This window comes from Poecile atricapillus, chromosome 1 (assembly GCF_030490865.1).
Source record: "Poecile atricapillus isolate bPoeAtr1 chromosome 1, bPoeAtr1.hap1, whole genome shotgun sequence".
NCBI lineage: Eukaryota > Metazoa > Chordata > Aves > Passeriformes > Paridae > Poecile > Poecile atricapillus.
Window position 1 is genome coordinate 3,965,505 of NC_081249.1, and position 16,087 is coordinate 3,981,591.

General features: G+C 39.3%; 1 protein-coding gene across 1 annotated transcript in view; it reads right to left on the reverse strand.

Moving 5' to 3' along the window:
• DSCAM (DS cell adhesion molecule) overlaps positions 1-16,087 on the reverse strand; it is a 441,606-nt gene that overhangs the window by 77,654 nt on the left and 347,865 nt on the right. The window contains exons 16-19 of the mRNA XM_058834121.1: positions 14,639-14,709; positions 8,726-8,966; positions 7,009-7,155; positions 4,452-4,607 (exon numbers count right to left, since the gene is read on the reverse strand). Of these exons, the coding sequence (XP_058690104.1) occupies positions 4,452-4,607; positions 7,009-7,155; positions 8,726-8,966; positions 14,639-14,709 (615 nt within the window). The remainder of the gene's footprint in view (positions 1-4,451; positions 4,608-7,008; positions 7,156-8,725; positions 8,967-14,638; positions 14,710-16,087) is intronic.

Genomic DNA, 16,087 nt, shown 5'->3' on the forward strand with positions numbered 1-16,087 from the left:
CAGTTTCCCAAGGGGAACATTTACTATTCTATGCATTTTCCTTCTTAGTCAAAAAGATAAAATTGAAGATCTTTACCACTAGAAAAAAAAAGTGCATTACGGGGTCATCAAGGGCAATTTTTCATCACAGTGCCCAGTCACCCTCATCAGCTGAACAAGCCCAAGTGGAGCTCTGCTCCAAGGAGTACTGAACATGCACCTGACTGGATTTCTGCTTAATCATCTTAGAATAAAGGTAAAGATTGCCAGATGCTGTCTGTGCCTCCTGTGCCAATGGTCAGGAAGCTTGGTGTCCAGGGAGAGGAAGGAGAGGAGGAAAATCTCTCTGGGCTCCTGCAGAGTGGGGCTGGCAGAGGGATTTGGTAGTATTTTCCCTTCTTTCCTGCTGCAGCTTTTGCCTGGCTCTGAATTCCAGAGAGCTGGAAGCACAGCACTGCTGCAAAGCCTTCTGTGGCACACAAACAGCTTGCTGTGCACAGGAATGCATTTTCTCCAAAAAAAAATAAAAATAATAAAAAGACACAAGAGAGAAATGTGCATCCTCCTGTGTGACAGGCAGCCCAGATGTCACCTCTGACAGACACCCAGAACAAATTCCCAGCTGCAGGAAGCTTCCCTGGGATGGGGGCTCTGGGGTCTGTGTCTTCCCAGGGTCTGCTCAAGGTTGGGGCACTGCTGCCAGCCAAGGTGCTGTGTCATGTTTCAGGCTTGTTCAGACAGCAAATTCATTGTTTCAGCCATAGTTTCCTCACATTGCACTTGCAGCACATGAGCAGAGAGGGAATTTGTCACACACGCTCCCTCTTGCTCCAACTTGAGAAGCTTTTCAAACTGCATTTTGATCACAGCAGGGAAAAGAATTGGAAGAGCTGCTTTAATTTTTAATGGTTTATTAAATCAAATCTCCAGGTGAAGAGGATGAGCAGCTTATTAGAATCTGTAAAATGGAAAAAGTAAGGGACAAAACCAGAATGTATTTTTAAAAATTGGACATTTCTTCTTGGCTTGTTTTTCTACCAGGAGGAATTCCAAAAGGAGCAGCATCTTTTTCTGAAGTAAGCTTTCAGAAAAGGGGAGGTGGGGAATGCTAGATAAAACCCATAAATATGATCACATTGAAAGGGAAGCTCATTTCTTGAAAGCTCATTTCCAATTATTTGCTCGAGTTGTTCCCATTTCCTTTGCTGCTCAGCAGCAGTGTCTGACCTCTGGTGTCTAAAATCAGTATCAAACATTACAAGAAATCAAAAGCATCAACTCATTTCCATCCAGGATGAGTGCTTCACTCCCTGAGTAACCCTTATTTTGCCCCATTGGAGATTTCAAGACTGCAGAAGAAATTTTGGGCTGATGTCTTTAGCTGAACACCAACAGAGAAGTCACAGGAGGCCATGACTGGCTTTTCCAGCAGCAGTGGAAAATGCTGCACCATTGCATTTACAAAGAAAAGTTTCCTCTCATGTAAAAAATAAATGAAAAAAAGAGAAAGGAATTAATGAGGTGATATGGCCTTATAGCAATAATGACATGGAGGGCTTGGCAGCCACTTAAAAATATCCCAGACTTCCAGATTTTATGAGAGGAGGGTGGAATAGCTTGTGTCATAATTTTATCCAGAGAAGGTCTGAGAGAAGAGATAGAAGGTTTCCACTTCTAAGCTCTGTTAGGATTCCAATTAATTTATTTCCCATGCCAAGAAGTGCTTAAACTCACTTCAGGGCAGGATCTTTTAGGTGCACTGGAATTAGTCCTACTGAATAATCCTCTACTGAACACTTTTCCTTAGAAAATTACAGTGGAAATATCTGTTCTTCTGAGGAATGAGGCACCTGTTTGGTGCATGGAGTTTGGCAGTGTGAATGCTTTTTTCCTCTTTAACTTCCACACCCTTCAGGATGCTTAGATCCAGGATTTTGGGTTTGGCTTCTGCAGGTCTCTGTATATTCCACTCCAAATCTTTCCTGCCCTTAATAAAAAGTTGTGACGCTGAAGCTGAACATGAAATCATTGTATTTTCTGGAACACCTTTCCATTTAGTTCTCTGGACAAAAGATTTAATTAAAGGAACCAGTGTGAGGCATCAGAAAATCTCTGGAAAGTTTCGTCAGGCTGCCTTAGGGTGAGTTACTGCTGGGCTGCCAGGAGGATTAACGGTGAGAGAAGAGTGTTTGCACTGCCAAACACAGTCTGATGTGCTCCCCTCATCAGGGCATGTCTGATCCCAGGGATGGAGACAGCAAAAGAGCCACCAGCAACAACTGGGATGAGCAAATGAGGAAAAGATGGGCTAAGGGGAGGAGGGAGGAGAGAGGAGAGAAGGGAGGAGAGAGGAGAGAAGGGAGGAAAGAGGAGAGAAGGGAGGAGAGAGGAGAGAAGGGAGGAGAGAGGAGAGAAGGGAGGAGAGAGGAGAGAAGGGAGGAGAGAGGAGAGAAGGGAGGAGAGAGGAGAGAAGGGAGGAGAGAGGAGAGAAGGGAGGAGAGAGGAGAGAAGGGAGGAGAGAGGAGAGAAGGGAGGAGAGAGGAGAGAAGGGAGGAGAGAGGAGAGAAGGGAAGATAAGGAATGTTTGAGGATTGTGACATGAAGCAGATGTCCCCAGGACCAGCCTGTCTCCAAGCTCCTGGAGCAGTGTGGGACATTACTCCTGGCTCCTGGTGGCTCAAATCCCACTCCCAAGGCTGAGGGCTGAGAGCCTTTGTGTTCAGAGAGAATTCAGGGAAGGTTTGCTATGCTGGGATCAACTTGAAAAAAATTAACTTGAAAATGCAGCATGTATTTTACAGTTCTGTTACATTTTAGATTTTACACCTTAGATTTTTTCATTGAAATAAATCCATCTACTTCCAAGCACTGGGTGTCCCAAGAGCATCTGATTAAGGACCTGGGTGCTCCAAAATAACTGTAAAGGACATGAGGCTGAGATCAGAACATTCACTGTTTGAGACACACAAGTCTAGAGCTGAGCAATTTTCATTTACTGAATCCTCTGGACACAGTTACAGCTGGGGCCAGGTGATCTGACAAAGCATGTAAATTTCAGAATGAGTCCCTTAATAATTAATTGGAAAAATTAATTAATAATTAATATTAATAATTAATTAAAATTAATTAATAAAATTAATAACTTCAAAAATTAATAACTTTCACCATGTAATTTTTTTATTGGCAAAAAAGCACTGAAAATTCATCAAGTCCGTTAATTTACTGAACCTGCTCTCTTGTCACTTTTGTAAATCTCATTACAAAAAAAAAATTTGGCAAATATATTCATATATTTACAAGTGACCAATAAAGTGGATAAATAAGAAAAATCTATTGACTAATCTCCTTGAAAACATATTGTAGAACTCATAGGAGAATTTACAAATTAAGCAGTATTCAAGTAACTTCATTGAACAGGACTGTGGGCATTTTTATCTGTACCACAAAAATTCTTGATCCAGTTTTTCAAAAGCGTTTAGGGGGAGCCAAAAATATATTTGTACATCTCATAGCATTTTCAAAGCATTAAAAAAGGTTAGGGACAAAACCTCCCCTGAATTTGGAATTTTAGTGCTTCAGAAATAGATCAGTGCATGGCATCCTACTGAGGTGACCTGAAGTGATTATAATAGTTACAATTACAATAAAGTGATTATGGAATCTCGTATGTCTGTGCATGATTAAAAGTTCTTAAACTTCCAGCATTAGGAACTGAATTTTCCAAGCTTCGGTCTAAGAACAAAGGTGAGACATTTTTGTTCTTTATTTTGCTTTTGAGGGAAGAGGTATTTGGAAGATATATCTATATATACAAATATATATAGAAAATAATATTCTTTGTAGGATCTAAGATAGTCCCAGAACAATCTCATCTCCTTTCCCCATTTTCATAGATTACCAGAATGGTTTGGATTGGAAGGGACCTTGAATCTCATCCAGTGCCACCCCAGCCATGGCAGGGACACCTCCCACTGTCCCAGGAGCTCCCAATGTCCAGCCTGGCCTTGGGCACTGCCAGGGATCCAGGGGCAGCCCCAGCTGCTCTGGCAATTCCATCCCAGCCCCTGCCCACCCTGCCAGGGAACAATTCCTGCCCAAGATCCCAAGATCCAGCCCTGCCCTCTGCCACTGGCAGCCATTCCCTGGCTCCTGGCAATTCCTGCAGCCCTTGGCAATTGTCTCTCTCCAGCTTTCCTGGGGCTCCTTCAGGCCCTGCAAGGCCACCCTGAGCTCAGCCCAAAGCTTCTCCTGGCCAGGCTGAACAATGGCAGCTGTGCCAGCCTTTCCTGCCAGCAGAGCTGCTCCATCCCTCTGCTCATCCTGGAGCCTCCTCTGGGCTCTCTCCAGCAGCTCCAGCTGCTCCCTGGGCTGGGATCCAGGGTTTTCTATCCCTGCATGCCTGGGTACAATATTTGCCTGAGACAAACAAACATTTCCTGGAAGTGGGAATGGAATGTGCTGTCACTCCTTACCATCCTCTTTAGTGCGGGTGAAAATCTGCTCGCTCCTCACTCCATCCCCAGCCCGGGTAAAAGCCAACACCTGGATGCTGTAGTTGGTGTATTTCTCCAGGCCATCCAGCTCCAGGGATGGCTGGGTAGTAGTGACATTCTTTATCTCTCCCAGCTCTAAAAAATAAATAGAATAAAATAAAATAGACTCTAATAAAATAGAGGAAAAGAGGGAATAGAATAAAAAGAGGGAATAGAATAAAAAGAGGGAATAGAATAAAAAGAGGGAATAGAATAAAAAGAGGGAATAGAATAAAAAGAGGGAATAGAATAAAAAGAGGGAATAGAATAAAAAGAGGGAATAGAATAAAAAGAGGGAATAGAATAAAAAGAGGGAATAGAATAAAAAGAGGGAATAGAATAAAAAGAGGGAATAGAATAAAAAGAGGGAATAGAATAAAAAGAGGGAATAGAATAAAAAGAGGGAATAGAATAAAAAGAGAGAATAGAATAAAAAGAGAGAATAGAATAAAAAGAGAGAATAGAATAAAAAGAGAAAATAGAATAAAAAGAGAATAGAATAAAAAAGGAGTCTAGAATAAAAAAAGAGAATAGAGAATAATAGAGAATAATAGAGAATAATAGAGAATAATAGAGAATAATAGAGAATAATAGAGAATAATAGAGAATAATAGAGAATAATAGAGAATAATAGAGAATAATAGAGAATAATAGAGAATAATAGAGAATAATAGAGAATAATAGAGAATAATAGAGAATAATAGAGAATAATAGAGAATAATAGAGAATAATAGAGAATAATAGAGAATAAAAAAATAAAAAAAAAAATAAAATAAAATAAAAGTGGACTTATTGCCAAGTTCACTCCTCTTCCAGGTGTTGATACCTGCTGTGGAAATCTTGCGTGTCCCAGACAAGTAATGCTCCATTATTACACAACAACAACGAATTATAATGAATTAAAATGAATTCATTCATGTCCTGACCTCTTACCACTTGAAGCAGACCAGCTTTTCATTTTTAAACTGTTTTTTTTTTTTTTTGGTTGCCATTTTTTAAAAAATATGATGAAGAGAATTGAAGAAATTCTACAAGTAATGAGATTTTTCCTAAGGAACAGATAACAAGAAGAGATTATTGTGAAACATCCCCTAAGGGAATAAAATGAGAATGTCAGTTATCTTCATAAAGATTTTCTGGTTATGAGAAAGACCATTTCTCATAAGGAAAATGAAGAAAAACTCCCCTTTATTTTAAAATATGCAGCAAGTGCTGCTGCAAAGCACTTGATAGCAGCAATACTGGCTAACAATAGATTTAAACACAGTAAAATCCGATTTACTTGCAGAAAGATGATGCACTTCATATGAATCTTTTTTTTTTTTTTTTATTGCAGCAAGCTAAGAAATACAACCCATATGGCAAAAAAGCTTGAAACATATTTAGGGCAGCAAATAAAGTTGAATAAATAAAGAAAATCCAGTTTTAAGCATGGCATGAACATCATCTTTTTTCATCATGTTGTGAGACATCACACAGGAGCTTAGATGGGATAATATCCACACAGGATCTGATCCAAAACTACAGGCATCACTGTAAACATTTAATTTTATGCCCTACATATATACTTTTTTTTTTTTTTTCTGTATGCTTCTCATACATTTTTTAATCTTTATTTTTAAAGGAATTGGTGGTTGATTACCAAATATTTTTGAGTCTACCATTACCAGCAGGGACAGTGGGCCTCTGGGTCACATTTCCACTCCAAATTCCCCTTTCCACACTAACAGAGGCCAGAATTAGCACAATTGCAGGTTAGAGTGAACTGTGGTTCTGGTGGATGAAAGCAAAAGAAGGGAGACAGCTGTGAAAAACCCACAGGGCAAGCAGGAATAAAGTCATGTGCATCTCAAACCTACTAATTTTTTTAATTTACAAGAAAGGGCCACACATGGAATTATCATCACGCAATAAATTGCAGATTAGTAAAGCATCACAGTTCCCCTTTGATCCTTTCACTCAGTCTCTGCTCTGGAGCCTGTTTCCCCAGGAATTATGCTAAGAGTACAGAACACAACAGAAGAAGCTGGCATGGAAATAACAACCTTTTCCCAGAGACATTTCCTTCTTTTGCTCTCAGCTACAGAGAGGCAACACATCCTATCAAAAAATAAATGGAATATCGAGTAGGCAAGGAGATAACCAACCAAAGTATAGTGAAAAGCAGGTTTGGCTTGGTTTGTTCTAGATCCTTGTCACCATTTTTTAAAAAATAAACATTCTGGACTCTGTAACTGAGGTGAAATTTGCTCAGGTCATGTTGGGTACCACGGGAAGCCTGTGGAGTGTTTCAAACCCATGGTGGGAGCTTTCCCTGAGGTTCCTCCAGGCAGCTTTGCTGCTCTGTTCAAGCTCTAGGAAAAATTGCTCCCTCACAGGTAGACCAAGTTTTCTCTAAACCACAAAGAAAAGAGAGCAAAATGTTTTCACAGCACAGAGAGAATGAGATGAAGGCCACATAGAGCTTTTTGATGGTGGATAGATTGGTGTCTCTCACCTCCATCCAAGAGGTTGGCCCAGTAGATAACCCTGAATCCCTGCAGGATCCCGTTCAGGGTTTCCTTTGCCAGCGTTGACCAGGAGATGGAGATGGTTTCTGGGGACGTGGCAGTGGCTTGCACATTCCCTGGAGGGCAACTGGGCACTGGAATAAGATATTCACCATTTTAACACAATGAAAACAACTCAATATTTAATTACCATTACACATTTTAACAATGTAAATCCTTTATTCTTGCTACAATCCACATGTTTCTGCAAGTGCAGCTATTTTCCCTGGAATGACTTTTGATGTCGTGTTTCCCTATTTGCTGACTTGTCTTTTAATAGGCTTTCTGTAACTTCTTTTGAAATAGAAGTGTGTTCTGACACTGAAATGTGCAGAACATTCTGTAAGCAATTTAAATATATTTGTTAAAGTTTGCAGCCAAATCTGCATCTTTCTGGACAATTCTAATGTTCCCTTAAATTTGAAGGAGGCACAAAAAAAATGGGCACATCTTTAAAAAACATATGAAAAAATGATCATAATATATTTTCCCTGATGTTTAAAAAACTGGGAAAAAATAAATCTAAGGCATTTTCTGTTGGGTATCTATTGTCAAAGCAATACAGAAGTATTAGTAACTGGCATTGCTTTTTAAAGCTCTTGGTATCTTTAATTCTAAGAGGGACCCAAAATTGAGTGACAACCAAAAAAAACTTCCAAGAAAAGTAAGCATGCTGGATTCTGAAGGGAAAAAAATCCCATTTATTAAAATATAAAATAAATGCCTGTGTGAGAACACTGCCTTTGTAGCAAGCTAGGCCTAGAAACATTTAGAGTTAAAATAAAGCTGTCAGTCTTTCACAAATAGCCTGCCTCAAAATCTCTGTCTCTTGAGGATTTTATCTGTGTGATATTCCATTTTGTCCATGTAAAGGTCAGATTCCAAGCTGGCACTGGTTTCAGGACACTGATGTTGATTTACACTAGCTGAAAATCTGACTTGCATGGCCTTTGGGATTATTATTTGCTGTTATACTCCTCTGAAATACTGAACTCATTTTTTTGGATATGGTATCATTCTCTTTCTCCACTAGAGGACTCCCTCTCATTGTCTGAGAAGTACTTTGTATGCAGTTTGAAAAAAAAAAAAAATTAAAAAAAAAAATCTATATTGTTCCTTGGATTAGACAGGGTGAATTTTGCCTGAAATAGCAATGATTTTTCTGTCACTGGATATCCTTGAAAAAGCACACATCTCTCTTAAGACTGACAAAACAGTGCAGTACAAGAGTTCTGGTTAAACAGTAGATTCATTTGAAAACAGTAGAAATCCATCAGAAAATACAATAATGCTTCACCTTCCAGAGTTTCACTTCTCAAAACTACAATGAGATCACTCTGGAGCAACGATGAGACCACAAAAGTTGAAAATATGTGAACACCAGAACATTTGGCTTCTTAATGAAAGTTTTAGTCTCAGTCAATATCATTCATAGCAGAATACATCACATTAGTAGGGTCATTGTTATTTACCAGGTAAAATAAATTCACTCTTGAAATAAAAATCAGGCAAGCTCATTGAGCAGGATCTTCTCCTACACCTGGTCTTTTAACATCCCTACTTTAATCATCACTAATCAAACAAGGCATGCAACAAGATAAAAAGACATCAAATAACGATAACATTCATGATATGTCCCATGAGAGCTGTTTGCCAAGGACCCACCATCCTCAAGAGTTGTGGTGATGATTTCCTGAGAAGAAGGTCCGATCCCAGCCCGGTTACAGGCCTGTACCACCATGCCATACTGGGTGAATTTTTTCAGGTTATTCAGTGTATAAACCTCGCTGTCGCCGGTGGTGTCGATGCTGATGATGTTGAACTGGAAATTTCCCCCCGCGCTGTACTCCCGATAACCGATCTGGTACCCACGGATAATTCCATTCTGCAAATGCTTCTTTGGAGCCTAAACAGAAAATGGAAAGTTACACATTAAGTGCACACATCTGAAGTCAAGTTGTTCCCCTTGAAATTTTTGAAAAAAAAACCGAGTTTAACTTCTCTTTTTCCCTATTGAACGCAAGTCTTTTTCTAGGCAACAATTAAAAAACACTTCCTTCACATGAAACAGCAACTTTTTTCAATCATATAAATTTTAAGTGTGTTTTTTTCAAATTTGTGCTGAAAGACCTTTAAATGGTTCATGCACAGAAAAATCCAATAATGCCACACTCATGAATTTGAATTTATGTGCTGTTCTCTTTTCAGGTGAATCAATCCAAGCTGGGTTGGTAAGGGTATATTTGCATTCCACCATTCACTACTAATTATTTTTGCCAGGAGCCCCCACCATTCACTGAACCTTTAGGAAGGCATTTATTGATCAGTGCAAGGCAGCCACAGGAGTTTATTCACTCTTGTGCATTAGGAAAATTTTATTCTGTGCTTTGAAATATGCTTCTGTTCATTCTGTGTGTAGTGTAGAAAGATGATTAGATAATGACTGCTGAAGGCAACAGTGATTTGGAAAGCAGGGATTTGCATACTGAATAGCTATAATATATCTGGGATTCTGGGATAGGGATGGCACAAAATGGTTGGCCATAATTATGTGCCACATTTCTCAGTCACAGTGCAAGATTCCCTGCTCCTGACTAGTGGAAATCATTTGTGTGCTCTGCAATGTAAAATGTGATCTAGTGCAAAGCAGAGACTTTCAGCTCAGGGAAAAAGCCTGTTATTGACAGCAATACCTATAAAAATTCAATTTAAATAGTATTGGACTGATTTCCATATATGATAATGCTCCTGCCTGATTTTCTATCTATACAAGGTGCAATTAGTATACGTGTTTTAGGACACAGTTTATAATCCAGGAGCAAAAATCTCTTTCCAATCCTCCAAACCTCTTTCAAACTCCCAACAGATGCTCACAAGCTCATCTGTTCCAGTGCCCCACAAAAAAAGGTTTTTGTGACACAATTTATCAGCAATGGGTTGGACTGGCAGAGGCAGCAGCTTCTGTTGCTTCTATATCCCATTAAATCTCCTGAGTTACAGATTCTCAAGAAAAACACTCATTTCTGCAACAGGACCTGCCTGATTTGGGGAGTTTATTGTCCACTGGAGGTAATAAATCCAGGGTGAGATTTGTCTTTCATTCACTACCATCAAAACCATTGCTCTGCAAAAGCCAGTCCCCTCTCAAATTTAAAATGTCTGTCACTGTATGCAACTGACTGATTGAATAATCTCTTCAGATGTTTTTTTCCTCTCTCTTGCCTGAGAAATGGACACAGAACTTGAAGTGATGATATCATTTCAATTCCCATTGTATTACTTTGATCAGATGTAGCTGATCGAATTAGCAGATTCAGATCTTGAGATCCTTGTAAGTCACACAGCAGGGATAAGGACTGTGTTTTGGGAATCTCAGAGTATAAATGTTTCCTGTTTGAATATTTCTCTTGGTTTTTTGGTCAAAAACTCCTCAATTGCTTTACAAACATATAGGCCATTTTATTATCAAAGCCCTTTGTAAGTGTGTTACCTATTCTGGACAATTCCATGGCTTTCTGATCTTTGAATGTTTGCAGAAGGAGGAACTTTTAAGCTGGATAGAAACTAAGGTCAGATTTTTGCTGTTTGTTAGAGTTCAGATACATTGACCAAAAGGCTTGGGTTAGAAGGGACCATAAAGCTCATCCAGTTCCACCCCCTGGTGTGGGAGGAACACTTTCCACTGTCCCAGGCTGCCCCAAGCCCAAACATCCAGCCTGGCCTTGGACACTTCCAGGAGCAGCCAGCCACAGCCAGCTTGACTATACCACAGGATGTGTCAGACTACATCCTTGGCACACCAAGCCTAACCTTCAAGCCCTGGGAAACATTCAGAAATCAGGATAAACCCAAAATCGCCTCCCAAGAGCCTTTTGGACCTGTTATGTTAATTAATCCAAGTTCTACACCCCTATTGGTTACTTGTGTTCCATATGTAGTATTGTTTCTAGAAAGTTCCACACCCAAAATTATATATTTTTACTACTCCCTCATTTCTGCTCTTTGGAGCTGGTCCCTATGCTGTGTTTGGTTTCTGGGCTTAGTCCCTATTTTTATTTCTCAGTAAAGTAATTTTCTTTTTGGGCACACCATCATTCCTGCTCCTTTTTTCTTATTTCACGCTGTGTTCACCTGAAGTCAGGGGACCCAAAGATTTGTCACGGCCACTCTCACTGTGACACCAGCCCTGCCCTCTGCCACTGGCAGCCATTCCCTGGCTCCTGGCAATTCCTGCAGCCCTTGGCAATTGTCTCTCTCCAGCTTTCCTGGGGCTCCTTCAGGCCCTGCAAGGCCACCCTGAGCTCAGCCCAAAGCTTCTCCTGGCCAGGCTGAACAATGGCAGCTGTGCCAGCCTTTCCTGCCAGCAGAGCTGCTCCATCCCTCTGCTCATCCTGATTGACGACAAATTGACTTCCAGACAAACAGTTTGAACAAAGCAGCCACAACAGACTCTTCACTGGGAATTCTACAATTATACTTTCTCATTTTGAATTGGAATAAAATGACAAACTTTGAAATTTTTATGAACTTCTTCATAATTGTTTTAAGTTAAAGGATTTCTTTCTTTAAATAAAATGTTAACGTTTTACTTCCCCTTTTGAAACAATATAAAACAAGTCACTTCAGGACAAAACATTAGAATGTTCTTCTTCACAACAATTCCTAAGTTCCTTGTTACTATGACCTGAATATTGCATTTTGAGTTGATTTTTTGCACACAACTCATTTGATAAATATTTCTTCTGGAGTATAGACACATTTTTGGTAGAAAATTGAGTGAAACAACTTAGTGTTCTTGGGTAAAAATATTGTAAACCTTGTCAGTAGCCACAGAACATTATGAAAAAGTAAGTTTCAGTCCATGACCTGCTTTTCTCACAACATTCAATATTTGTAAAACAAGGTATCAATGACTTTTGTAAAGTATGACATCCATAGTTTTGTGTGTGCAAATAGGAATAAAGATAAAAAGGAATATTCCCCATGTCTAAATTTAATGGCTTCACTTACCTGATGTAAAGTACTACACAAAAAAAGAATATTTTCATGCTTTTCTCTAAATGAAAATTCCAATTTAATTCCCACTATGTCCGCACCAGTTTAAACTACCAAAATGTAGTGATTTTTATTTAACAGCTCAGTCTGAAACCAAATGTCCTACATGGACACACAGATACTGGATTAAACAAATCACAGACCAATACAACTTTGCTTAACTGGGATTTTCTAAGAGTGGGCTCAGACAAAACTTTAAATGAAGATTTACAGCCAAAGCAAGCTGCAGAAATGGGATTTAATACAAGATGAAAGATAATCAATGTGTTATTCCCTGCTCCTTTTGCTGTTATTGACACTGTATTTTAATAAAGGTTACCATCTTTAAATATAACCATGGTTTTCACCACAATCCTGTTTGTTCAATGTCATCATAGCCTTTCATGGCTACAGCTCCACATGCCTCCAAAATTAAAATTACCAAAGTCAGGTTCTTTTCTTGTTTTTTGGCTTCCATGACAACGTAGGATTGATCTCATGAGGTATTTCTTTATTCTTAATTACATTTTATTAAACCCTCAATGATTCTGCACATCATCATAGGAATCTACCCCAAAGTTAGGATTCAGCACGGAACCAAAACTGGATTATGTCTGTGGGACCATCTTAAAGTTCCTTTTTTAGTAATGAACCAAAACTGCTCTAACCTGGAGAAAACTGCAATAAATCAAGGGAAGCAAGTGGCTCACTCCTGGTTTGGGACTTCTTAATAGGGAAGAGAAGTTTTGTTTAATCAGCTTACAAACTGTAATTCAGGAAATAACTCTTCCAGTAAAGGTAGGACTACACAAGCTCTAACCCTGCCCAGTGACTTCACCTTAAGCTCATTCCAAATGGTGAAAATCCATCTCTCCCTTCAGCTCATGAGACCAGGCTAATGAAGCATGTATTCAATATATAACTCATTTCTGTGAATGTCTTGTTATATTAGATACTGAACTTTGCTTGACAAGAATTCTCCAATCAAATTCCAAACATGATCCTGAAAACACAACCTTCATTTGATATCCTTCAATATCAGACAACACCCAGAGCCCAGGACACTCTCAGCTGTACTTGAAGTGTCCTTGAAATACAAACTGAACTGTATTTTAGGCAGTTATTGAAATGTAGGTATGGGAATTCTGTTTGTCCTGTAGCTGCCTGTTCACATCTGCATCTATAAAATTTAATGGCAAAACTTCACAAACAGCAGATATAAACTCCAGCAATGAGCCAGTGGTGCCCATCTCCTCTTGCTGCTTTTAAAAACATCCCCCAAAGTGAACTTTCTGAAAAAGCAAACAAAGCCTTTCGATCTGCCTACCTATAAATCCATAAAAATAAGTTTGGGCATAAAAGCTTGAAGATTATAGTTGACTTGATCAGATAGTCACAGTTCTTAAGTGGTTTAAAAAAAGAAAAAAAAAACTATTAAGAATTTATTTCAGTTGTTGAGAACAACTGTACACTCTTGCATGGCTTCAAAAACTACTTCCATTGCTCTATTGACTGTGTTGGATTTAAATCCATGCCTTCTCCAAGTACATTGTTGTGTTTCACTCCAGGCAAATCTCTGACCACACAGCTTTTTGTTTTGGAAACCATTCAATGAAAAGCAAGACTTATATCAATTTAAGATGTGGACAAGATCCAAGAATCAGCACTGTATTTTTTGTGACCTGTGCAGAAGAGGTTCTGAACCTACCTTTTAAAGAACAGGTTTAAACCTACAATATATTCATTATTATGCAATAAATAACCAATCACCTGTATTTATTTAGTTAATAGGTAGAACCTCACTGCTCCCACCTTTCTGAATAATCCATATAATAGGACAAAAGCCACATCACTCACATTTGCAGGAGTAATTATATAGAGATTAATCATTATTATACCACTTTGGCTCTTAATATTCCATATTTCAGAATTGTAAATATATGGAATTATCAACACAATATACAAGCAGTGTATATCACAAAACCATTTAAAACATGGTTTAAGTACCTCTGGTATCATAGCGAGGCATTTAAAAATTTCTGTCACTGTAAAAATACTGGGAAAAACCTAGAAAAGTTGAGTCACATGACATGCCAGATTTTTTAATTATACCAACTGATGATATTTTTGTAATAATTACTCTTTATCAGTCCTCATGGCCTATACTGAGACACTCATAATGCTCTCTCTTTGCAGCAAAAATCTGTCCCAAAGTCTACTGCAATGGGAAAAAGATCCCACTGGTTCCAATGGCTTCTAGGGAAGTTTTGAGAAGAACCATGGTGAAATTTTATGAGTGTTCATTTCCTAAACATGAGGCCTTATATCTGAAATCAGAAAAAAAGAAGGAAATGCAAGCAGCTGCTACTTTATTTTCTTTGCAGGATGCTCCCTTCAATGGCAAATATTTTAAGATTTGTTGGCAAAGACATCTGCAATGTCTCTCCTAAATAAAATAACCATGGCACAGTTGTTTTAATATTCCCCTGAAAGCATGCAAATACTGACAGAGCCTATCTTGTCCATGGAGGTGTGAGTATTTACCTTCCAGGTGACTCTGATGCTCTGTGAAGATATAGGCTCAAGCTGCACATCCTGAGGTGGACCATCAGGGGCTGGAAAAAGAAGGAAAATGCATCAAATGCATCCCTCATAGCCCAGGGAATTCTGCATTTCACATAAAATGTCACCACCTTTACACCTCAGTAACCAACCACAGAGGTTGGAGTCAGTGACACATGGAAAGCTTCACCAAATAAAAGCAGGGACAGGAATCTTCTGCATTCAGGTGTCATCTCTGGCCAACAGCAAAACATAACATGTGCCAAACCACACCAAGCTGGTAAATCTAATGAATACAATAAAATGGATGCTAGTGGTTTTCTTGGCTAGAGATACTCTCACAGTGCTGTTTCTGCATGTCTGGAGATAGCGCAAGAGGAATTCTCAGGAGTTCCCTGTTGGTGATAGAAAAGCAGCAGAGTTCATTTAAAGCAGGTGAGGCAGAAGCTCCTAATCCAGACAGAAACGCAGCAGAACCCATTTAAAGCAAGTGAGCCAGGAGCTCCTAATCCAGCTTTCAACCTGTTGCAAGTTTTCCAGCGGGATCCCCTTTGTTCACTGGAAACTGAGCACATTCAGTCCAATATCAGCTATTTTACACAAAATCCTGCACACTTTACACTCACCCCCTCCCCAGTAAGAGTTCCAGCCTGGAAATCAGACAAAAAATAACAGGTAGATGGGAAAACCTTCTTTCAGCTCCTGCCCGAGCCAGGGAAAGTTTCATGGACCATCAACACGGTGCCAAAGCTGTGCAGGAGGCTTTAAATGTGAATGAAAAAAAAGGAACCTCCTCATCAGCTGGGCAGCTACAAAGCAGATCAGGATCAGCTGGGATTGAACAGAGAGATGTGCAGTAAATTGCTTGCTCAGCGAGGTAAATCAGTGCAAAGGAAAGATCTGAGGAGAGGGATGGAGCCATCTTGAGCTGCTGCAGAGGGTTCCCTTGATGCAGAATACGGCCTCGGTAAAAGGTATTAAATTAGGTTTAATAGCAGGACAAAGGAAGGAAAGCAATAAAAAGGGTGAGATGGGGCTGTTAGAGGTGGAGCAGCAATAAATGACAGCTGTGGTGAAAGGAACCAGAACATTTTGCTTTAACTGATGAAAGCAGAGACACAGAATACAGCCTATAATATGTTTAAGTTATTAAAATGCCCTATTCTCTGCCATTCCTGACTGTCCTTCATATGGGAAATTTCCAAAGCTTGAAAGAACTTTATTTCCATTCTCCTTGCATTAATACAAAGGAAGGAGAAGAGGATACAGCCCACTGGCAAAAATGAGATCTCTATGATTTTTTTGAAGCCTGACCTTGATTCTGTCCCCCTGTTGACAAAAATGAATGACACTTCTCCGGGGTACATTATAAGGTAGTGGAATTTGAGCAAAGCATTTGATCCTAAAAATGGGGTTTAAAATGTGCCCCTA